Source organism: Hylobates moloch, unplaced genomic scaffold (genome assembly GCF_009828535.3).
Source record: "Hylobates moloch isolate HMO894 unplaced genomic scaffold, HMol_V3 SCAFFOLD_5, whole genome shotgun sequence".
NCBI lineage: Eukaryota > Metazoa > Chordata > Mammalia > Primates > Hylobatidae > Hylobates > Hylobates moloch.
This window is the reverse complement of record NW_026652280.1, coordinates 56,369,435-56,392,556: the sequence shown is the minus strand read 5'-3', so window position 1 is coordinate 56,392,556 and position 23,122 is coordinate 56,369,435. Positions and strand designations below refer to the sequence as shown.

Here is a 23,122-nt window from a genome sequence, read left to right as displayed (position 1 = left end):
TTTCAGAACAGTCGATTGGCCAGGCCTGCCATGCACAGCATCAGGTGGGAGACATCCACCCAGAACGCCCCCACCACCTCCCTGCCTTTTGCATGTCCTGGCCCATGAGCCGGGCCTGGCGGGGCCGGCACAGCCGAGCACTTCCTCCTCTGGTTCCCTCCCTCCTGTGCTCCCAGCCTGAGCTGTTCTCAGGAGCCCCCGCCTTAGAAGTGAACCAGGGGATCTTTTTTCTCCTCTCGGCTTTTGTGTCTGCAGTAGCCAGAGTGGAAACCAATCCCCCGTACGCAAAGGACACCCAGATCTTCATTCAGAACTTAGGGTTCTCCGCTGTTTGTCAGAGAAACACCAGGCAGAACTTGGGGCCTTGCCAGTTACTTTCAGCATTTGTCCTCTTGTTCTAGCACATAGTTCAGTGGTCATTTTTGTACACCACATGGCGTCAGAATGCATTTAGTCACTGGAGGAATGCATTCAAGTCAAAGGCATTTAGTTTGAAATTGCCCCTACTCCTCACTCTCCCTCACTCATGCCCCAACTCCTAACACAGAAAGCAAAACCAGAGCCATGTATAGTTACTTTTCTTCCACTCTATGACCTGTTTATTTAAAAAAAACCAGGGCATATTCATCTTTGGCAGAGGCAAGCACATAATAAGTGTTCAATAAATGACCAGAATGATTGCTCTGATGTCAAGGAGGGTGCAACTGGTGTAAGAATAAGGATGCTTTATGTGGTTCACTGCCTTACTTATTAAAATTCACTTTATTTCTTAAGCAGCGTGGCCAGGAAACTGGCTCAGGGAGTCCGAGTGAGGCTTTCCTAGTTGATAGATGGGAAATGGGGGATCCGGGCTAGAACTCCTGGCTCGGGGCTGTTTTCACGTTGCCCAGCTGTCTCTGAATTCCACATTCCTCAGCAGTCAGCCCCACAACTGCTGACCTCGGGATTGGACATGAAGATCATTCTTTGGGCCAACAGTGTAGCAGTTTTCTAGGTAACCAAGAGAATAGGAAGGTGCACTATTTCTGATCGATGTTGGCGGGAGCTGTCCTAAGAGACACGTTGTGCCTGGTGATAATGCTGACCTCTCCTTTATAGGCCTAGTGTTGGGCTGGTGCTAGATCTGATCTTTTTTATCTGATCTTTTTTGTCTTTAAATGATTTCATTGTGAGCCTTGAGGTTGCGGGCCGCAGTATGTGTGTATGTGCGTGTGCACGTACACACATACAACTTTCCCTCCTTAGACTGTGCTAGAAGACTTGCCGAGTCAGCATGTATGTCCTGCCCTCCTCATTTGATGTTCCCAAGTGGATCATTTTTAATTTCACTGCATGGGCTCTGCAGTCAGTGCTCCCGGGAATAGTCCATGCTATAGGGAATGGAATTGCGCACGGACTGCATTTTCCTGGTCGGCACCTGGAGCCCTGCGTTTCCTATTCTAGCCACAGATGTTGGTACTTTGATAAAATGTGGGAAATCCACGTTTCAGCATTCTCTTCTAAGTTCTTGACAGTGTGTGTGTATTACAAAGGGCCTCAACCCAGCTCCCTGGAGACTTCTTTCCTAGAAGCCAACATGGGTTACAGGCCGTTTCTCATGCATTGCATTGAACTTGTAGGAATCAGAGTGGGGCAGTTGGGGGTGGGGGCGCTGGGGTGTTTGCTTTATTTTTGTGTGTTGGGGAACAGGTATAGAATTCACCTATTGAACAAGTATTGATTGAGGCCTTATTATGAGCCAAGCTTCCTTACCCAGTAGAGAACTAACCAGCCACAACCCCTGTTCTCCTCCACCTTGGAGTGAGTGAGGATGTCAGAGAGTAAACAGTAAACAAGGAGACAGAGCACCATAATCGTGAGGAAGGAACCATCTTAGAAAAGCAGCAGGAGACCAGGCATGGTGGCTCAGGCCTGTAATCCCAGAACTTTGGGAGGCCAAGGCAGGGGGATCACCTGAGGTCAGGAGTTTGGGACCAGCCTGGCCAACGTGGTGAAACCCCATCTCTACTAAAAGTTTAAAAATTAGCCAGGTGTGGTAGTGCGTGCCTGTAGTCCCAGCTACTGGGGAGGCTGAGGTGGGAGAATCGCTTGAACCCAGGAGGCAGAGGCTGCAGTGAGCCGAGATTGTGCCACTGCACTCCAGCCTGGGCAACAAAGCAAGACCCTGTCTCAACAAAACAAAACAAAAACAGCGGCAGGAAATGATGGAAGGGTTGGACGTGGGCCCCAGGGGGTAGGCCTCAAGGAAGACTTCCCCGAGTAATGGCACTGAAGCAAGCACTGAGGGCTGAGAGCGGTCGGCCCCACCAGGTTTTGGTAGGGAGAGCCCAGTGGAAAGACCCCAAAGTAGGAAGGGGGTTGGTTTTGCATAAAATAGATTTTTCTAACCTTAGAAGTCGTTGCCCTTCCCCCTAGGCACACAGAGGCAGGAGGCAGGGCCCACAAATGATGCTGACAAACCCTCCCTCCCCACTGACTTGGCCCCAGGCACAGGGAGCTGCCGCTGAAACAGGCCCTGGCTCCGAAGGCCCTGGCTCCTTTGAGCCAGGTTGTGGAATGCCCTCTTTGAGGGCCTGAGGCACATTTGGCCACTAGGCTGGTATGGGGATCTCTGCCCAGACAGAGGGCAGATTCCCTCCTGGGTGGGAATGCTCAGTGATTGGGGAAGGAGCAGGTTTGCTGGTCACAGGCCAAGTATGCGGAGCTGCTCACCTCCCTTAGTATCAGCTTCCAAGGCCCCGGAGTCCTGCTGCCTGTCCCTTCTTCCTCAGGCCCCCAGGGCAGTCCAGTGTGGCCAGCCCAGCAGAGGCGCCCGCCTGAAATCCTGGGACTGTCCTCCCCTGTTTTGGGATGTCCTGTTCCTGTGGAAATCAGGCTCTGAGATGCTTGTGTAGCCTCTGCTGAATGAAGCAGCTCTCAAAGTGATGAGCTAATCCTTTCACCCATCAAATCTTGCTGCAGCCGCTAAAAGGAGTAATTTACAGACAATCAGATGCACTTGTTTGTTTGTGCATTTCCATGAATTTTTGTAACCACTGCTCTGATCCAGATATAGAGCATTTCTGTCCCTGCAGAAAGTTCCCCTCCCCATCCACTCTTCCCATCCCCTTCCTGCAAAGGCTATCACTGTTCTCACTTCTGTCACCATAGATTAGTTTTACCTATTCTGAAACTTCATGTGAATAGGATCATGGCATATAGTTTTTGGGGTCCATCTTCCTTCATACAACTTAACATGTGAGAGTTCCCCATGTCATGAGTATCAGTAGATTTTTAATTGCTGAGTGGGCCACGTGTGATGGATCACGCCATAAATCCCAACACTTTGGGAGGCCGAGGTGGGTGAGGTGGGGGGATCACTTGAGGTCAAGAGTTTAAGACCAGCCTGGCTAACATGATGAAACCCTGTCTCTACTAAAAATACAAAAATTAGCTGGGCATAGTGGCAGGCACCTGTAATCCCAGCTACCCCGCAGGCTGAGGCAGGAGAATCGCTTAAACTCGGGAGGTGAAGGTTGCAGTGAGCCGAGATCACACTATTCACTCCAGCCTGGGTGACAAGCGAAACTACGTCTCAAAAAAATAAAAATTGCTGAGTGGTATAAGATGTAGTACAGTTTGTTTATCCCTTCTCCTGTTGATAGACATTTGTTCATGCGGCTGCCATGAATGTTCTTGTGCGTGTCTTTCTGTGGAAATACTTTTTCATTTCTCTTGGGGTAAATACCTAGGAGCGGGACTTCTGAGTCCTAGTGTAGGTGATATTAACCAGCCATGATGTAGCTGACTGTTTATCTTTGTGCGTGTGTGTCCTAAGTGTAATATAAAAAGGCCCTTTATCGCCATAGTCAGGACATGTCTTACTTAGAGTGGGAAGCTTCCAGAGGTGAAGCCTGTCATTTAGTGTGCAAGTGGCACCCTTTTCAAATTAGTCTTGCACCCATATCTGTATTTTTAAACTTTGATCCATGCAAGTCACTCCCGCTGTTATCTACTGTAGAAGGTCAAGGGTGAGATTTTGAACTTAAAAAAAAATTCCGGGCTGGGTGCAGTGGCTCACGACTGTAATCCCTGCACTTTGGGAGGCCGAGGCGGGTGGATCACCTGAGGTCAGGAGTTCAAGAGCAGCCTGACCAACGTGGTGAAACACCATCTTTACTAAAAATACAAAAAAGTTAGCCAGGTGTAGTGGCGGGCGCCTGTAATCCTGGCTACTCAGGAGGCTGAGGCAGGAGAATCACTTAAACCCAGGAGGCAGAAGTTGCAGTGAGCTGAGATCACACCATTGCACTCCAGCCTGGGTGACAAGAATGAAACTGTCTCCAAAAAAAAAAAAAAATTCCTGGGGCAGGTGTGCAAAACAAATTGCAGCTGGCCCGGTGGTTTGGTCTTCAAGTTTCTAGAAGGTGCCCACAGAACAGGAGAGCATGTTGAGCCGCCTGGCTACGTGCAGACTCTTGCTGGGCAATGGTGTGTCTCGGGGGAAGGCGGATGCTTCCAGCTCTCTGCACCACTTGGCATATAATTAAAGCTTCATGAGAGAGTGGTTATGTATCATTAGAACCTGGCAGCCCAGGTTGGTAGTGGGTTTTTGTGTTTTTTCCCCCTCTTTATGGGTGTGGAAAGCACTTAAGAGGAGAAAGTAAGCGGGAGAGCTGAGATAATGCCAACAAAATTCAGTTACCTGAGTGGATTTCTGGATTCTTTTCTTCTGTAAGAAATCCCTCTTGCACCATGTTTACATCAAAAAGAAAACCGACTAACATTGTTTGTGATATGCATAAGCATGTAAACCTCAAGAGAAACCTCTTGGATTGATCTCCATGATAAAATGCCTATTTTTTATTTACCGAATATTAAAATCTAAGTACTTGTAGAGAAAGCCCTCCCTCTACCCCCACATCTCCCCAGTGTTGGGGGAATGTATCATAGAACTTAATTTTTCAGTACAGCATGAGATGCTGAGCAGTGGGAAGTAATTGACTCAATGAAAGAAAGACTAATTCTGCCTTCCATGAGGTAGGTGATTAGATTCTGCCTGTCCCCCGATATATATATTTATAAATATATATTTATAAATATATAAAAATTATAATATAATTTAATAACAGTCATATATTTATAATTTATATAGAATATAGAACTATATTTATATCTCTCTATTTCCATTAAAAGTTACCTGGATGATTTAGGCACTTGTTACCTGTCTGCAGGGTGGATTTGTTGGGAAGCTGATGCAAGACCCTTTCCAAGGCCTCAGGTTTCAAGGTGCCTGAGGCCTATTCAGTTCTGGGGAGGGGACCTCTTTAAGAAAATGTCACATCACATTAGAATCACAGTAGCTTGGCACTTCCCTATTGTGGCACTTCCCTGAGGCTTGAAGGGCGCCCTCAGGCGCACAGGCCTGGGCAGTAGCTGAGGAGCATCCTGCCAGCTTTAGGTGTAAGTGTTCACATCAAGGCCTGAAATGCTTGATTGTGCTGTGTGGGGAGGGAGGGTTGTTTTGGGTGTGGGTTTGGTTTTTTTTTTTGGTCTTTTTGTTGTTGTTAACAGCACTATTAGAATTCCAACACCATACAATTCACCTCTTTAAAGCCTCTTTTACGATTCATTTTTTTCTCATAAAACTAATACTTGGCCTCGGTGGCTCACGCCTGTAATCCCAGCACTTTGGGAGGCCAAGGCGGGTGGATCATCTGAGGTCAGGAGTTCGAGACCAGCCTGGCCAACATGGCAAAATCCCGTCTCTACTAAAAAATACAAAAATTAGCCAGGTGTGGTGGCGGGCGCCTGTAATCCCAGTTAATCAGGAGGCTGAGGCAGGAGAATCGCTTGAACCCGAGAGGCGGAGGTTGCAGTGAGCTGAGATCATGCCACTGTACCCTGGCCTGGGTGATAAGAACAAGACTCCGTCTCAAAAAAAAAAAAAACTAATACAAAATATGAGTTTGACATTTCACCCAAGATTTTGCAGCATCTGCTCTCTTTCTGTGTATTTGTCTCGGATTTTTGACAATCGCTTCGTGATTTTGACATTTCACCCAGGATATTGCAGCATCTGCTGTCTTTCTATGTATTTGTCCCGGATTTTTGACAATCACTTCGTGATTTTGAACATGACGTTCCACGCAGTTTGGCTCATTCTCTACTGCCACTGTTTCAGCAGCTTGCATTTAGAAGTGCATCCAAATACTCTCTGGGTGTGGGTGATCTCAGGGCCAGTCACCTGGTGTCATCTCAAGTGGATGGAGACACTATTCCAGGAGTCCTGTAGCACCAGATAAATAGTTGACAAATATCTGACACTGAACATGCTCTGTGCCACCCAGTGAATCCCCATGGCCATGTAAACCTGAAGCAGAGGGAGCTTTTCTTCCTGTTTTCCTCTCCGTGTGCAAACCCTTTCATTTCAGTGGGCGGGAGAGTCGATCCAGGATTCGGTATTTTGAATTCGATGGGTAGAAATAGCAACAAATGCAGCCCTAGGCTGCGTAGGCTACCCGTTTATTTCCATAGTTTCCTTGTGATTTACTGTCCTCTGAGGGAAAGGATTAAATGCCTAGAACAGCTGAAATGCCCATCTGTTGGTGGTTAGATAGATTTAGTCGAGGGCCACTGTCGCTTAATTACCTTAACAAGCACGGAACATCTGCTTTCCAGTGCCCAGCTGAGCCCGAACGCTCATATACAAGTGTGGCCAAAGCAAAAGAGCCTAATTTCGCAGTGGCTGTTGGCGCTGGAAGGAGCTGTGTGGATCATTGCCTTGTATCCTTCCTTCCTTTCACAGGCGTGGTGTGGAACCAAGGCTTGCAGCGGCTGCATACCTGCCCCAGGTCTTACAGCTAGCTCCTAGGGTGCAGGCAGCACTAGGGCTGGCAGTAGGTCAGAGAACAGTAGCCGAGTGTACGGCAAGCTCACATCTGCTTAGAACTGCTCATAAGAATTCCTGGGGAGACTTGGAAGACAGGAGAGTAGGAAATGAAGGAGGCCGGAGCTTTATCAAGCCCTAGAGTGGAAGTACCTTTTCTGTTGTTTCTGTTGGAATCAGACCAGCAACCTGTCTGCTCTGAGGCCCTCGCTGTTCTCCAGGATTGTTGTTGGGGCGTGTGTACCTCCCATCCTCTCCCGTTACACCCCAGCCCACCTGAGGGGCGTTCACTTCACAACATTGTTACTGTGGGCCAGGATGGGGCCCAAGTTCAGTTCCATGGAGGCCCCTTCCCTCTTCTCGTGACAAGTCAAGACTTTGTTTTTATACAAAGCAAAGGATGGGCCGGGCGCAGTGCCTCATGCCTGTAACCCCAACGCTTTGGGAGGCTGAGGTGGGCGGATCACTTGAGGTCAAGAGTTCGAGACCAGCCTAGCCAACATGGCGAAACCCCATCTCTACCAAAAAATACAAAAAAAATAGCCAGGCATGGTGGCATGCACCTGTAGTCCCAGCTACTTGGGAGACTGAGGCACGAGACTCGCTTGAACCCGGGAGGTGGAAGTTGCAGTGAGTGCTACTGTACTCCATCCTGGGCAACAGAGTCACCCATCCTGTCTCAAAAAAAAAAAAAAAGCGAAATAGGTATCAGTGTTTCTGCAGTCGATATGGGAGACTTTTCATCTAGATAACCAAGTTGTGGTCTTCTCTCTTCCTGTCATCTCAGAAGCAATTTGTCCACTCCTACTCTAGGGCTTCCAGACTGTCTCTAGCAGGGCAGGCCAGGCAGGGCCTCCTTGTGAACTGTGTCTCTGGACATCTGTGTTGTGGACAGTCCCTTCCATCTGACCTTCCCCTTTCCCTGTACGCAGCTGTGCACACAGCTTCCCTGCAGCCAGGCATTCAAGTGACCTCTGACTCCATGAACGGAATGAGCACCCTTGCAAAAACACAACTGCCTGCTGCAGGGTTGGAACCCCCCCATCCATCACACAGCCTGGGCCTGCTGCGGGCCACAAGGAGCCCTTCATCTGGTGAATCCCATGACCTGGAATTAGGTGGCATTGAAAACAGTGGTCCTGGCCGGGCGCGGTGGCTCACGCCTGTAATCCCAGCACTTTGAGAGGCCAAGGTGGGCGGATCACAAGGTCAGGAGATCGAGACCAGCCTGGCCAATGGTGAAACCCTGTCTCTACTAAAAATACAAAAAAATTAGCCGGGTGTGGTGGTGCACACCTGTTGTCCCAGCTAGTCAGGAGGCTGAGGCAAGAGAATCGCTTGAACCTGGGAGGCAGAGGCTGCAGTGAGCAGCGGTCACACCACTGCACACTCCAGCCTAGGTGACGGAGATCACACCACTGCACACTCCAGCCTAGTGAGACTCCATCTCAAAAAAAAAAAAAAAGAAAAAACAGTGGTCACTCATACTGTCCCAGGCCAAGAAGGAGCCGCTGCTTGTTTAATTAGCACTTTGATTTACAGTGGCATGCACTGGCAAAACCCAGGCATTGCAAGTTTTTTTTTTGTTTTTTTTTGTTTTTTTTTTTGAGATGAAGTCTTGCTGTGTCGCCCAGGCTGGAGTGCAGTGGCGCGATCTTGGCTTATTGCAAGCTCCGCCTCCTGGGTTCATGCCATTCTCCTGCCTCAGCCTCCCGAGTAGCTGGGACTACAGGCACCCGCCACCATGCCTGGCTAATTTTTTGTATTTTTAGTAGAGACGGGGTTTCACCATGTTAGCCACGATGGTCTTGATCTCCTGACCTTGTGATGCGCCCACCTCGGCCTCCCAAAGTGCTGGGATTATAGGCTTGAGCTACCGCATCTGGCCAGTTTTTTTGTTTTGTTTTTTTTTTTTTGAGACAGAGTCTCACTCTGTCACCCAGGCTGGAGAGCAGTGGCGCCATCTTGGCTCACTTCAATCTTCATCTCCCAGGTTCAAGTGATTCTCCTGCCTTAGCCTCCCAAGTAGCTGAGACTGTAGGCATGCACCACCATGCCCAGCTAATTTTTGTATTTTTAGTAGAGACGGGGTTTTACCACGTTGGCTAAGCTGGTCTCGAACTCCTGACCTCAAGTGATCTGCCTGCCTCGGCCTCCTAAAGTGCTGGGATTACAGGTGAGAGCCACCACGCCCAGTTTGCAAGTTTTTATGATTCATACAGTTCAAACCTGAATAAAGCATTGGCCTCACTTTTCATTTCTTCAGTCCCACACCAGAAAGAATGAGTGGCTGGGGGGCTGTGGTAATCCCACTGCCGTGGCTCAATCTCCTAGTACCGCCTCCCCAGCTCACCCCCAGCACTGAAGAGAGGATGCCATCTCTTGGCATGGTTGGGAGGCCTGGCCTTTAAGGGCCACCATCAGGCTCCCTCAAGACAGGATGTGCTGGAGAATCATGACCTCCTGTGCACCAGAGAGTGTTTCTCAGAAGGACCTGCAGCTGAGAGGACATCGAGGACTGCCATCCCCTCTGGAACCTGCCTGGAAGGGGTGGCCCTGGGCTCAGAGTGATCCATCCAGTTTCCACACTCTGGACAGTGTGGGGCTGGTGCAGACCAGTGGCCTCAAGATGCAGCATATGTGCAGGGCCCCTTCCGAGCCAGGATCTGGCGGCCAATGCCACTTTGGGGGTTGCCTGGTCCGCTGTGGCAGTTGTATATCCCACGCAGCTGAGCGGGAGCAGGACATGGAACAGCCCCGCAGATCAGGTGCCTGCTGCTGTCGACATCAGGTGGATGCTGGAGAAGCCAGAGGAGCAAACGGAGGCACAGAGCTCCCAACCAGTGTGCACTGGGCCTCCGGGCACCATGTGTCAGAGCTGGAGTTTGAATCCGGGGCTCTGGCTCTTGAGCCTGTGTTCTTCCCCACTGAGCCGCAGCTCAGAGAAGCAGGGACAAAAGCAAGACGGAAGAGAGCACAGCAGACAGGAGGCCAGGACAGAAGGCTGGGGTGCAGAAGAGTCTGTCACCTAGAAGATGACTGGAGAGCCTCGTCCTCCTGATGCTGCTACATATTCCCCACTTACACGGGGCCAAGCACTGGGCTCCCTGGGCCAAGGGTCTGGCAGCATCCGCTCATGGGCCCTCCCTGCCCACTCCCTGCCAGGGCCTAGCTTGGATTTTTCCCCGCCTCTCTGTCAGGAAACGGAGTCCCCAGCTGCAGACCCCAAGAGCTAGGACAAGGCTGCTTGTAAAAAAGAGCCTCTCCTGCAAGACCCGGGCCAGAGTGGCCTGGCGCCCTCTGCCACCCTTGCCCCCTCCAGAGCCGCAGGCTGAGCTGTTGGCTCTCATGGGTCCTCTAAAGAAGAATGGGTCAGGAAGTGTGGCTCAGGGGCGGGGGCAGGACTCAGAGCTCAAGGGATCGGATATCGTCGGTGCCTTTATGGGGATCAGAAGCTCTTCCTCTGTCCCCGCCTTCCCCAAGCCAGGTTCAGTTTCAGTAGTGGTAAATGCTATCAGCAAAGTACAGCGTGTGCAGCAGGCACTCTAGCAAGTTTAAGAAGGAAGAGGAGCCGGTGCAGGGGCGCAGGTCTGCAGCCCCGACCACTCAGGAGGCAGAGGCAGGAGGATCACTTGGCCCAGGATTTAGAGTCCCACCTGGCAAATGTAGCAAGACCCTATGTCTTTTTTTTTTAAAGGCTGGGCGTGGTGGCTCATGCCTGTAATCCCAGCACTTTGGGAGGCTGAGGCGGGTGGATCACTTGAGGCCAGGAGTTTGAGACCAGCCTGACCAACATGGTGAAACCCTATCTCTACTAAAAATACAGCTGAGTGGGTGTGGTGGCGCGTGCCTGTAATCCCAGCTACTTGGGAGGCTGAGGCAGGAGAATCGCTTGAACCCAGGAGGCGGGGTTTGCAGTGATCTGAGATCACACCATTGAACTCTGGCCTGGGCAACAAGAGCGAAACTCCGTCTCAAAAAAAAAGAAGAAAGGTATCTAATAAACACCTTACTTACTAGAATCATTGAGGAGGCTGACAGAATAATCTAAGTTGGCATTTCAGGAATGATCCGCAAGCCACAGTGTAGAACTGTGCCACCCAGGAGGCTTTGGACTCTGGCTTTGGACTTGGGGAACTGGCACTGGCTGCTGGCTTCAGATCCATGCTGCCCTGCTGTGCTCTACACCTGCCAAATGAGGACCTAGAAGCTTAGTGACAGGACTTGAGCATTCCTGCCCTGAGCCTCTTGGCAGCAGAAACAACAGAAGCACAGCCCTTGCTCCAGCCCTGCCTTCACGTACCAGAGCATCCATCCAATAGGAGGAGCCAGAATTGTTTTTGGAATCCTAGCTGCAAAGGAGTCAGGGAAGTGTAACCGTTAGCTTTCCAGCCTCCTTAGCACAACAGGGCGTCCCAGGAGGAGGTTGGATGTTCAGATCATAGAGTAGAATGGAGGCAAGTCCCAGGGAGAAGCAGCCTCAGCCCCGGCGGTTTAGGAGGAGGAGCCTGCAGAAGTGGCCGAACCAGGAGTGGGCAATAGCCAGACAAGGAGAATCTGATTTGGAAGTCCCGGGTCTCTGGCGCGTAGAAATCAGCTGGAAAACTTGTCATGGTGCAGGCGCGAGGCCCCGCCCTCAGAGACTGTGACTCAGTGGGGCTGGAGCAGAGCCCAGACTTGCTGCATCTCCTGCTTTGTGCTCCTAATGAAATTTTTCAGCGTCTTTTACGTACATTTTGTTCTCTTTGATCTTCAAGATAAACCTGGGAAGCAGCCCCATCAGGTTTTCTCATCTCGTTTTGGAGGATGAGGGTGAGGCTCAGGGAGGTTGAGTGACTTTCTCCCTGTTGCCTGACTTGCTGAAGGTGGACCTGACCGCCCGCCTCCAACAGCCTTTCCACTGCCAGCTATCTTCTCGGACATCCTGGTGAGAGCCCTTGGGTAGGGAGCTACTCTGTGCTGCTTATTCAGTACCATCAAGGAGAGAAAAGCAGGAAGGCAGTGCATGGTCGCGAGCTGGAAGCAGCCGCTCTGGGAGACCAGGATCGCAGCGCTGGCCCTGCCTACGGCTCACTGAGGTCTGGGGCGAGCCTTATCACTTTTCTGAGCCTCTGTTGCAAACAGAGGTGGGACACATTTGTCTATTTGCGCATTTAAGCAGTTTAAGAGCCCTCTTTCAAGGGAAGTGTTGTGTGTATCTACAAATAAGATGGAGCAAAGCAGAGCTGCTGTGGTTGCTGTGAGGAGAGATCCAGTCCCCTCCCACAGGCACTTCAGCAGAACCCAGCCTGAAAATCCACATGATCGTTAAGCAGCAGGATATCCTTGCTGGTGCTTACAGGGCTCTAGGCCCCCAACAAAGGCAGATGACTTTACTTGAGCCTGCTCACATCATTGCAAACCTCATGACTTTCCTCTGTAGAGGAAGAGTAGAAGTGGCCTGTCTCTGGGAGTTCAGGGTGCCTGGATGGGGGATGAGGGGTTGAGAAGCTGGAGGAAGGTGCTGATTACTTGGGAAACAGGAGGATTGGCTGATGGGCCCTCCCAGCTTGAGGCGAGCATGTTAGATGTGGCCCCCATTCTACTGCCTGTTTCCAAAATGAAATCTTACATCCCCTTCAACCCAGAGATTCAACCCAGAGGAGACATTTGTTGGAGAGGAAATAGAGCCTTTCTTAAAAGTAGAAGGGAAACAAACCTGTCTTGGAGGGCTGCCACAGGGGTCCACTCTGCTGGACCTTGGCAGTGAGAGCAGTGTCCAAATACTGTGGCCCTGCACAGCTGGGCTGCCCCTTTCCTGGTCCTTGTAGGGCATGTGGTTAGCCGGGACCAGAATGGCCACATCTGGACCAGGTCAGGAGACCTTCCTGATTGGGCCAGAAAGACTATGTATCAGAGGAGGAAGACGTGGCATTGCATCCAGCAAGTCCTCTTCCAGCCAAGTGTTCGAAAACTCTGAACAGGTCTGGTGGAATTGTTGGAGTTAATATTGCTGTGCTTTGCCTTTATTCACCAGAGAAGCAAAGAGAGGACCATTAAGATAACTTGAACTGGGATGTGATGGCTGCTTGCCTGCTTCTTGCTACTGACACCAAAGGCATTGTACATGTCTGTGCTAAAATCCTGTGTCCTATAAATGGAGGTGTCCAGAGAAAGCCACCAACTTTCGTTAGAGCTGTTAAGGAAACCTTTGATGGGCTTTGCGGGCATGAGTCATCTAGGGAATTGACCTTCACATCAAAATCTGTCGTTTCTTCTTTCTTGAGCTTTGACTGATTAAGATTATGGCATGTGGGCCAGGCACGGTGGCTCATGCCTGTAATCCCAGCAGTTTGGGAGGCAGAGGCAGGTAGATCACCTGAAGTCAGGAGTTCAAGAGGAGCCCGGCCAACATGGCGAACCCCCATCTACTAAAAATACAAAAATTAGCTGGGCAAAGTGGCACATGCCTGTAGTTCCAGCTACTCGGGAGGCTGAGGCAGGAGAATAGCTTAAACCCAAGAGGCGGAGGTTGCAGTGAGCCGAGATCGCGCCACTGTACTCCAGCTTGGGCGACAGAGCATGACTCCGTCTCAAAAAAAATAAAGATTATGGCATGTAGTTAGCCAAAAAAGACCCAGTCTTGGCAAGTGTGTTCTTGAGGAGGGATGAGATGAACTGGAGGAAACCCAGAAAAAAACTGTTTGAATTAATTCAGAGTTCACAGTGCAGGGTACAGAGGAGCAAGGAAGACCAGGGTATTCAGAAAGGACTCCAAGGATCCTTTAAGGATTTCTCCAATTTAGAAAGAGGGAGGGAGGGAGGGAGGAGGAAACTCAAGTTTCTAAAGACTTACTAGCTACCATTATATACATACGGTGGAATGTTGTTCAACCTTAAAGGAAATTCTGACACGTGCTATAATGAGATTGAACCTTGAAGACTCCATGGTAGGCCAGGCGCGGTGGCTCATGCCTGTAATCCCAGAACTTTGGGAGGCCGAGGCAGGCAGATCACGTGTTGTCAGGAGTTCGAGACCACTCTGGCCAACATGGTGAAACCCAGTCTCTATTAAAAATACAAAAATTAGCCGGGTGTGATGGCGGGTGCCTGTATTCCCGGCTACTCAGGAAGCTGAGACAGGAGAATCGCTTGAACCTGGGAGGCGGAGGTTGCAGCGAACCAAGATTGCACCACTGCACTCCAGCCTGGGCAACAAAGCGAGACTCCATCTCAAAAAAAAAAAAAGACTCCATGCTAAATAAAATAAGCCCATGACAAAAGGACAACTAGACGATTCCACTTACATAAGGCAAATTTATAGAGACAAAAAGTGGATAATGGTTGCCAGGAGCTGGAGGGAGCGGATGGGGAGTTGGCATTTAATGGGCACAGTTTCAAATGGGAAGATGAAAAGATTCTGTGGACGGATGGTGGTGAGGGCTGCACAATGATGCACATGTTCCTAATGCCACTGAATGGTACGCCTAGAAATGGTTAAGATGGTAAATTGTATGTGATGTATGTTTTACTACCATTTAAAAAACTAAAAGAACAATAGCTAACATGTATTGAGCACTTGCTGTAGGCCAGGCACTGTACAGGGCACTTCTCATACAGTTCTCAGAAAGCTGTGTGAAGTAGGCACTGTTACTGTTTTTTGTTTACAGACATGGGACTTGAGATTTGGGGTGAAGTCTCCCAAAGCCGTCGGACTAGTGAATGGTCAAGTAGAAATTGAACCCAGGTCTGTGCACATCCAAGCCCCACGCGCTTAAGCCCTGTACCGTGTGAACAGGCTGACACCTGGTAACTGACACAGGCACCCCTCCCTCTCAGGCACTGACTTCTGATGGTCTACAGGCCAGTTTTCCTAAGTGTCACCTCATCTTAATAGTGGTGACTTGTTTTCCGTTCACCTCCAGAAGGCCACAGCCCCCTTCAGGCTCCTGGATTCCGCCGAGCCCTTTTTGTAGCTCCAATCCAAGTTTTCCCATTGCTCATGGCTTTGGGAGTTGTAAGTTGGTCGTAGTTGGTGCATAATTACTACATACAACCCTTGTTTTAAGGAGTGATCCGTGTTCCTCTGTCTGTTACAGACAACAGTGATTGACTACGTGAAGCCCTCGGATCTCAAGAAGGACATGAACGAGACCTTCAAGGAGAAGTTCCCTCACATTAAGCTGACACTCAGCAAAATTAGGAGGTACAGGAGGCTGGACTTGGCTGTGACCTTTCCCTCCAAACCCCTCTTTCCACACACAGTAAGCTTGTCATCTGTCCAGTGGTCCTTTCTGTGGTTACAGTGATTGAGTCATTGTCACATTCAGCAGGAAGGACAGCCAGGCACGGTGGCTCACACCTGTAATCCCAGCACTTTGGGAGGCCGAAGTGGGTGGATCACCTGAGGTCAGGGGTTTGAGACCAGCCTGGCCCACATGGTGAAATCCCGTCTCTACTAAAAATTTAAAAATTAGCCAGGCGTGGTGGTGCACGCCTGTAATCCCAGCTACTTGGGAGGGTGAGGCAGGAGAATTGCTTGAACCCAGGAGGTGGAGCTTGCAGTGAGCCAAGATCGTGCCGCTGCACTCCAGCCTGGAAAACAGAGTGAGACTCCATCTCAAAAAAAAAAAAAAAAAAGGAAAGAAAAGTAAACATGTTTTATATGACCTGACCAACAGAGAAGAGTCCAAAGCCCAGCTCTGTAAGTCTGCTCCTCATGCATAAAGCAGCCTTCACACTCCCAGGGACTTAATCCCAGTCCAGGTCACCCTCTGGGAAAGAGAAAGAGAAAAAGCATTCAAGATGGGGGAATCTTTTTCTTTGAGGTCCACTGAAACTCTTAAGTTTTCACAAGACTGTTCCCTCCTGCCTGTCTTTCTCCAGTCTGAAACGAGAGATGCGGAAGCTTGCGCAGGAGGACTGTGGCCTTGAGGAGCCCACGGTGGCCATGGCTTTCGTCTACTTTGAAAAGCTCGCCCTCAAGGGGAAGCTCAACAAACAGAACCGGAAGCTGTGTGCTGGGGCATGTGTACTGTTAGCAGCCAAAATTGGAAGTGACCTCAAAAAACACGAAGTCAAGCATTTAATTGACGTAAGTGGCCTTTTTCCTGGTGGCTGGAGGAGCACACGCTCCGGTCCGGGGTTCCTCTCTCAGAAGGATTCTGATCCTTAGTGAGCAATTGAGGTGAAGGCTATGAAGTCTTTCCCATAGTGGGAATAGTCAGGCTATCTTTCTTAGAACATAGGAATGATCTACTTTGACAAGACCAAAGCTCTTCAGCATTGGGCATTGGGTCTGGCCCTCAAAATCCATTCTCAGACACCATGTGAGATGCAATTATTCCCACAGCCATAGAAGCCACTGTATCTGCAAGGGATTCCCCCAGGCAGTGTGACCCACAGAGCATCTAATGTCAAACAGGTTGCTTCAGTAAGACTTTGGCTGCCTACTTCCTTGGCTGGCTCCTCTTTGGGGAAAGGTGTGAGTGACAGGGTGGTATCTCTGTTCTTTTGAAGGAGAGCCCTACCAAAACAAGGAAACATAGATCTCCTTGGATGGCTACATGAATGCCTGTTTTAGAATTCAATATATTAATAGAAAATTTGAGGTACAGTAAAGCCAACTGATCAGAAGACAGATCCATTGAGAAGATAGTTTGTTACAGTTCCTAAGGGAAGGAGTATCTTGGCTGGTGCTGCCATAACAAAATACCATAGGCTGGATGTCTGAAATGGGAAATTTATTTCTCATAGTTTTGGAGGCTGGGAAGTCCAGGGTCAAGGGACCAGTTGCTTCAGTTCTAGTGAGGTTCCTCTCCTTGCTCGTGGGCGTCTTCTTGCCCATCCTTAATTGCAGAGAGAGACAAAAAGCAAGCCCTCTGGTTTCTTCTTCTAAGGCTCTGAATCCCTTCACTCCATGCCCAGGACCTCATCTAGACCTAATCACTCCCAAAGGCCCCACCTCCTAATACCATCACATGAAGGATTAGGGCATCCACATACGAATTTGGGGGGACACAAACATTCAGCTCATAACAAGGGGCATGCCATGCTGTGGGGGCTGTGCATGGAAGCCCTGGAATTGGTCGGGAGGCAGAGGGAGCCTTGATTGTGGTTTTCACAGAAAGGAATAGGTAAGGCAGGGTTTGTGGGTTTAGGATTGGCTAGTTTGAATAGTTTTGATGGGCTCTGGGGCCTAGGGTCTGTCCCTGATTGTCTGGTGCCTGGCTCTGGGGTGATAAGGGCAGGTGGATAGTGGCCTGGAGTGTGAGGCCCATGGAGGAGGTGGTGGGAATGTGGCCTCTGGATTGGTTGGTTTGCATTTGAAAAGCAAAAAGGGTCACTGTGGAGGATTTGGCTAACCCTGGGAAGGGCAGTCCCTCTAGAGTCAGCAAGTCCCCAGATATCAAAGCATCAGAATACAGAAAATAAAAGACATGGTTAAGTCAGTGCCCCATATGTCTCACTGTCTTCAGTGGCAAAGGCAAAAAAGCAGAAAGGGCACTAAGGTAGGTACTCCCCAATTGAAAAGAATATTTTTTAGGTCGGTGCTTTACAGATTTTAAGAAATGGTACAAAATCATCTAGCTTATACAGTAAATACATGAACCCAGAAGTGACCATTGGACACCAACTCTGAGCTAAGAATCAATAGGCTTATACAGACATCTGCTGAACTAATGATTTTTTTTAATTATTTATTTTTTTTGAGACAGGGTCTCACTCTGTCACCCAGGCTGGAGTGCAGTGGCACAATCATAGTTCACTGCAGCCTCCACCTCCCAGATTCAAGCAATCCTCCCACCTCCACCTCCCAAGTAGCTGGAACTACAGGCATGCACCACTGCACCTGGCTAATTTTTTTTATTTTTTATAGAGACCAGGTCTTGCTGTATTGCCCAGGATAGTCTCGAACTCCTGGCCTCAAGCTATCCTTTCGCCTCAACCTCCCAAAGTACTGGGATTATAGTCATGAGTCACCATGCCTGGCCAAGAACTCATGAATCTTTAGATGCAACAGATATTTATAAAATTATAAATAATACGCACATTCAATCATATTTAGATGCAACAGATATTTATAAAATTATAAATAATATGCACATTTAATCATAGTTGAGCAATATAGCACACAGCAAAAGATGACAACTTTACCTTATTCAAGGTGTCTCCATCGCCTGAACTACAAAATGCCCTTGGCCTTCCTTACACGGGGTGAGGCCTTCCTCGCTGTTGATGCAGAATATAACAGTAATGGTTTGACCAGCCACTTACGGTGGCAAGAAACCTAACTCAAGATCTCATCCCAGTTATAATCTGAAAGCAGTCAACATCTGCTCTGTGGGTGGGATTTATTTTATTAAGACAAAAGCTGGGTTAACGCCAAGGCAGAATGTGCCTAAGCAAATATGAGGCCCTCCCTGTCCATCCCCACCTTGGTGGTTCTCCTTCTTTTCCAGCTCCAGCAGCCCCTCCAGTTGGGTGGGCACGCAAGATACTACCAGGCTCAGCCCTGTTTAGATACACACCAACTGTGTGGCACTGTGAAAGTGGAGACTTCCCGAGGACTTAGATCCTTGTAAGATGAAAGGACTGAACTACATAGAATCAGTGCACTCCCTTCTGAACTTACCGCGTGGTTTTTATTGTCGTGCCTTGTTTGCTTTATTTTTTTATTTTTTTGAGACAGCATCTTGCTTTGTTACCCAGGCTAGAGTTCAGTGGCACAATCTTGACTCACTGCAACCTCCACCTCCCGGGTTCAAGTGAGTCTCCTGCTTCAGCCTCCCGAGGAGCTGGGATTACAGGTGCCCACCACCACGCCCGGCTAATTTTTGTTATTTTTAGTAGAGACAGGGTTTCACCATGTTGCCCAGGCTGGTCTCAAACTCCCGACCTCAAGTGATCCACCCACCTCGGCCTCCCAAGGTGCTGGGATGACAGGTGTGAGCCACCACCAGTTTGCTTTATTTTCAGTCTTCCCTTTAAACCTGAATCACTTAGTTGTCACAGGTAGAGTTTGAGTCCCAGTTAGGGTGGAATCTTAGTGCTGCAATTTGCTGCCCATGTGACCCTGGCTAAGCTCTGTGACTTCTTTGGAGCCTGTTTTCTCATCTGTAAAATAGAGATACGGAGCATGAACCATGTCATATTCCTGAGAGGATTAAATGATGTCATAAGATGTATGTGTGGTTCCGGGCAGCCCCCTGGGAAAGGAGCAGCTCCTTCAGAACCAGGACCGAAGGCAGGAAGCACAGCCTATGCCTCCCTTTCTTCCTCCACAGAGCTTTGCCCAAAGTGGAGTTCTCCTAAGCACTCACTGGCTGGTGGATAGAGAAGCTGCAATTGCAGAAAGACTAGGATTTTAATTTCAAAATGAACATGCTTTTGATTTTTTGTTGCAGAAACTGGAAGAGAAGTTCCGGCTGAACAGGCGAGAACTGATTGCCTTTGAGTTCCCGGTGTTAGTGGCCTTGGAATTCGCCCTCCACTTGCCCGAGCACGAAGTCATGCCCCACTACAGACGGCTGGTCCAGAGCTCCTAGCACCAGCCCAGAGGACAGCCAAGGACCATTTATTCTCAGCTTGGTGGAGCAGCACTTACTACTGAAAATGATAAAAAGTAGAACTCAAAATACCAGACTTTTCTTCCTCTCGACATAGTTTGGGGAGAAGCAGTACTACAAACTTTCCAAGGAGTCTTGGGTGTGTAGCCAAGAGGAGCCATGAGCTCTGGACTCCTCAAGCAACGGAAGAGGAGGTGTGTGCTGAGAACAGAGAGGCCCTGCCCTCTGTCCACTAGCGAGAATCCCTAGCTGCCCCAGTCCAGTCTTTATCCCCGGCATTCACAAACTTTGCAAGCGTGGTCCAGGGCCTTCTCCAGATCTGTTCCAACTTAGAGTGTGAAGGGCTTGAGCATACGGGGGAAGAGAGTCTGCAGAAGTTGGGGGAAAACTTTTAAAAGATAGATACCCTCATTGTGTCAGAGTGTGCCAATCTATTTTTGTATCAGCATTGGAAGTGCACTTTCCCCTGGGGTGTGTGGGTGTGTGAATGTGCAAGTGTCTGACAGATACTGCATCAGCCCTAGACCCCCAGAGCCAGTCCCGCCCTTTACAGAGCAGCCCTCAGCCTGGGGCCATGGGCCAGGCTGACCTTCGGCAATTATTTCTAGATGATTTCTGGATAAGAATTGCTCTCTCGGTACCAGTTTGACATCCTCCACTCTTAGAAAATGACATTGTTTTGTTACTGCTCCTACCCACCAAGGGGATAAAGAAGGCAAGTTCTGAGTGTTGGATGAGTCAGTCGCGTGGAAGGGCGTGGAGCGTGGCGCTCTGTAACTTCCCGCCGTCTGCCACCCCACCACCACGTGTATTTAACCCTCGCACTTTCTCCACTGTGGAGACGGCTGGGGCGGCGCCCCACAGTGTGTATTCCTGTCCTCTATGTTAGAGTGCATCATAAGCACATTTACTGTGCTATCTATATCTCTATATAAAAGTGTTTTATAAAAACCCAGAATAGGAGCACGACGCATGATTGGTGTTTGAGGCGTTTGCCAGCTGGGACAAACTGCATTTGGAGCCGTGGTTAAGCTGACTAAGGAGGCGGTGGCTCTTACCATTCCCACGTGCCCAGGGCTGTTCGTGCACGATTTTAATGGTGACTTGTCCTGGCTTACTGGGACAGTCTGTATGAGGCATGTCACCACACTGTCGCCTCATAGCTGCAAGAGAGAGGCACCAGCTGAAGTTCCCCTGACTGAAGAGAGCCTGTGGCCATGTAAAAAGAGAATTAAACTCTTGTTGCTTTTTGTATACCCATATGCGTTTGTGTAGACGTGTGTCTCACCAGTCACCTTTGCCCTGCATTGCTGATCCCCTTGCGCACACTGATTCTAGTGAGGTCACAGATTCGGAGCTTCACACACCAGCCCAGAGAAAGGGCGATGGAACCGAACCGAGGGTCTGCAGCTTTCGTTAGCAGAGCTGTCAGATTCTTGACAGTCTTGGAGGATGGAGAAATTCAAGCAGCAGCTGGTGAGGGCCAAAACAGAATACTTGGCTTCTTCAGAATCTTAGATTGCGCTGAGTTTAGTCCTAAATATTTTGCTAACAAATTTCCTTGGCCAGAATCAGTTGTAAGACAGTGATTTGGGTGGTGGGTGGTGGGGGGAGGGAGGAGGGAGAGGATATGATTAATGTGGTCTCTCTAGCTGATTGAAAACTAGATCAACTAATACTTAGGGCACTTGCTGTTTATAAAGCAAATTGAGAAAATATTCAAGGTGCCTCCATCACCTGAACTGCAAAATGCCCCTGGCTTCCTCACATGGGGTCTGTCAGCTTGCGTCTCTGACAAGCCATCCACCTTCCTGGTCAGTGCATACAGGGGGAGAGCCTTTCTGAGAAGCAGGGCCCGTGGCATCTGGAAATGGTCCAGAGAGCTCCCCACTGCCCATCTGCCCCCGAGTTTCCTGCCAAGCTCCGGAGGGTGGGGTGGGGGGAGGGACGTCCGATGGATGACAGGCCACCAGGCCAGACATGGGGAGAGACGCCTGAATCCTTTCCTGTGTGATAAAATCAGGCTAATTCACTTGGATCTGGGGTGGTGTGTTTGGTTTTTAGCATTTATGAGGTGAGCCCATGAAGTTAGTGGTTCATTACTTTTTAAAGATGAATTTTCATTTTAAACTCTCTCCTCTCCTGGCCTGTGGATTTGTGGAATGGACAGTTTTGTGGGTTTTGTTTGGGAGGAGTCAGGGCTGAGAAGGCATTTTATCAGGAGGTCTCCTTTTGCACGTCCATGACATGAGCTTTTCAGAGACAAAGAAAGATGAGGAGGGTGAGACGCAAGTCACTGCCAGAGGCGCCTCTGTGACACGAAACATTCCAGACATGTGGCAGCCTTGGGCTTAGGCAAGGAGGAAGCCTGAGCCTGTGAAGCGAGAAGGCCAGGCAGTAGACTGGCTGTGAGGTTTTGCCCTTTGACCTCCACAGAGGGCAGCTTCAGCCCCTTGTAAGCCCTGCCCCCTCTCAGGACTGCCCTGAGGCCTCTCCATCCAGTCCTCCCCACACTCAGATCTGTGGGGAAGCCCCGCCCAGCCACACTCCTTGGGATAATACTAGCCACTTGGTTCTGCCTGATTCCGTTTCCCTGGAGCCAGCCTGGGGGGCCCGGGACTCCTCTAGTGAGCCCTGACTGTTAGGTAAGAGACAGGAAGCAGACAAGCCAAGAGGTTGCTGCAGCTGCCCCCAGGAGGAAACGGGCAGCAGGGAGTGTGGCCCAGCCCCCCACTGTACCCCGCCAGGGACCTGAGCCCTTGCCAGCCTAATGACACTTAGAAGTCACCACTTTTCCTTTCTTACCTGCTAATAAAACCTATTTAAACAGGAAATTCACACCAAATGCAAATGGGTTTTGTTTTCCTTGGCATTTTGTTGTTGTTCTGATCACAGATTTCCCTGCCAGGGTGTCTGTGGTCATCAGCTGCAGGCTCAGCTTGGGGCGGCCGCTTCACACAAACCACTCTGTACCACATGGCCTACCTTAGTGACGGGAGTCGGGAGCTTCCTTCCCCTCCATGTCATTCCTTCCTGTTCCCTTCATTCCCCAACAGCAAATAAAACTATTGAATGCTCTGGCTGCTGAGTTCTTTATCTCTCGCTCAGATGTTTCCGGCTCAGTGCTGAACGGCGGCCCCTTGCCCTCCCCAGCTCTGGCTGCCTCTCGTGACTCCTGAGGGCCTGAAGCCTTTCTGCCCCGCTGCAAGCTCAAGTGGGTGGGGTGGGGGGAGGCTGGAGAATGAAGTGCATTTGAGGCAGGTGGTTTTGTTACCTGTTTAGAAACAAAAGACATCTTTCAAATCAAGGGGGATTTTTTGGGTTGGGGATGGGGGCGCGCCCTGACGTCACCTCCCTGGGGCCGTTGGCACAGTTGAGTAAGCACAGTGCTGAGGGCCAGCAACAGCAGGGAGTAAACTTTGAGTGTAAATCTGGAATCACATCACCAACACCAATGTCAATAAAAAGCGGCTTCCAGTCGTGCAGCTGCAAAGCAAAGCTGAGATTCAAAGCTGCAAAAGAATAAAAAATGGCAGGTGAAGGGGAAAGGTCCTCTTGCCACCTGCACACAGCCCAGCTGAAGGGACCCAGGCCAGGATGGGAAGGGGTGCTATCTAAGAGCCCCCATCCCATAAAGGGCCCTTTAGACTTCTAAATAGTTCAGAAAGGCTGCAAACCTAAGACTGGCAAAACCACAAAGAAATGC

The 23,122-nt window shown here is 49.7% G+C and overlaps 1 protein-coding gene across 4 annotated transcripts in view; it reads left to right on the top strand.

Annotated features, from left to right (window-relative positions):
* Positions 1–20,670, top strand: part of CABLES1 (Cdk5 and Abl enzyme substrate 1) — a 155,160-nt gene extending 134,490 nt beyond the window's left edge. For all 4 annotated transcript variants that reach the window (XM_058438563.1, XM_032152652.2, XM_032152653.2 and 1 more), the window contains 3 exons: positions 14,947–15,053; positions 15,734–15,941; positions 19,255–20,670. In XM_058438563.1, coding sequence (XP_058294546.1) covers positions 14,947–15,053; positions 15,734–15,941; positions 19,255–19,395 — 456 coding nt within the window. In that variant the 3' untranslated portion in view covers positions 19,396–20,670. The remainder of the gene's footprint in view (positions 1–14,946; positions 15,054–15,733; positions 15,942–19,254) is intronic.
* Positions 20,671–23,122: the final 2,452 nt, after the last annotated feature.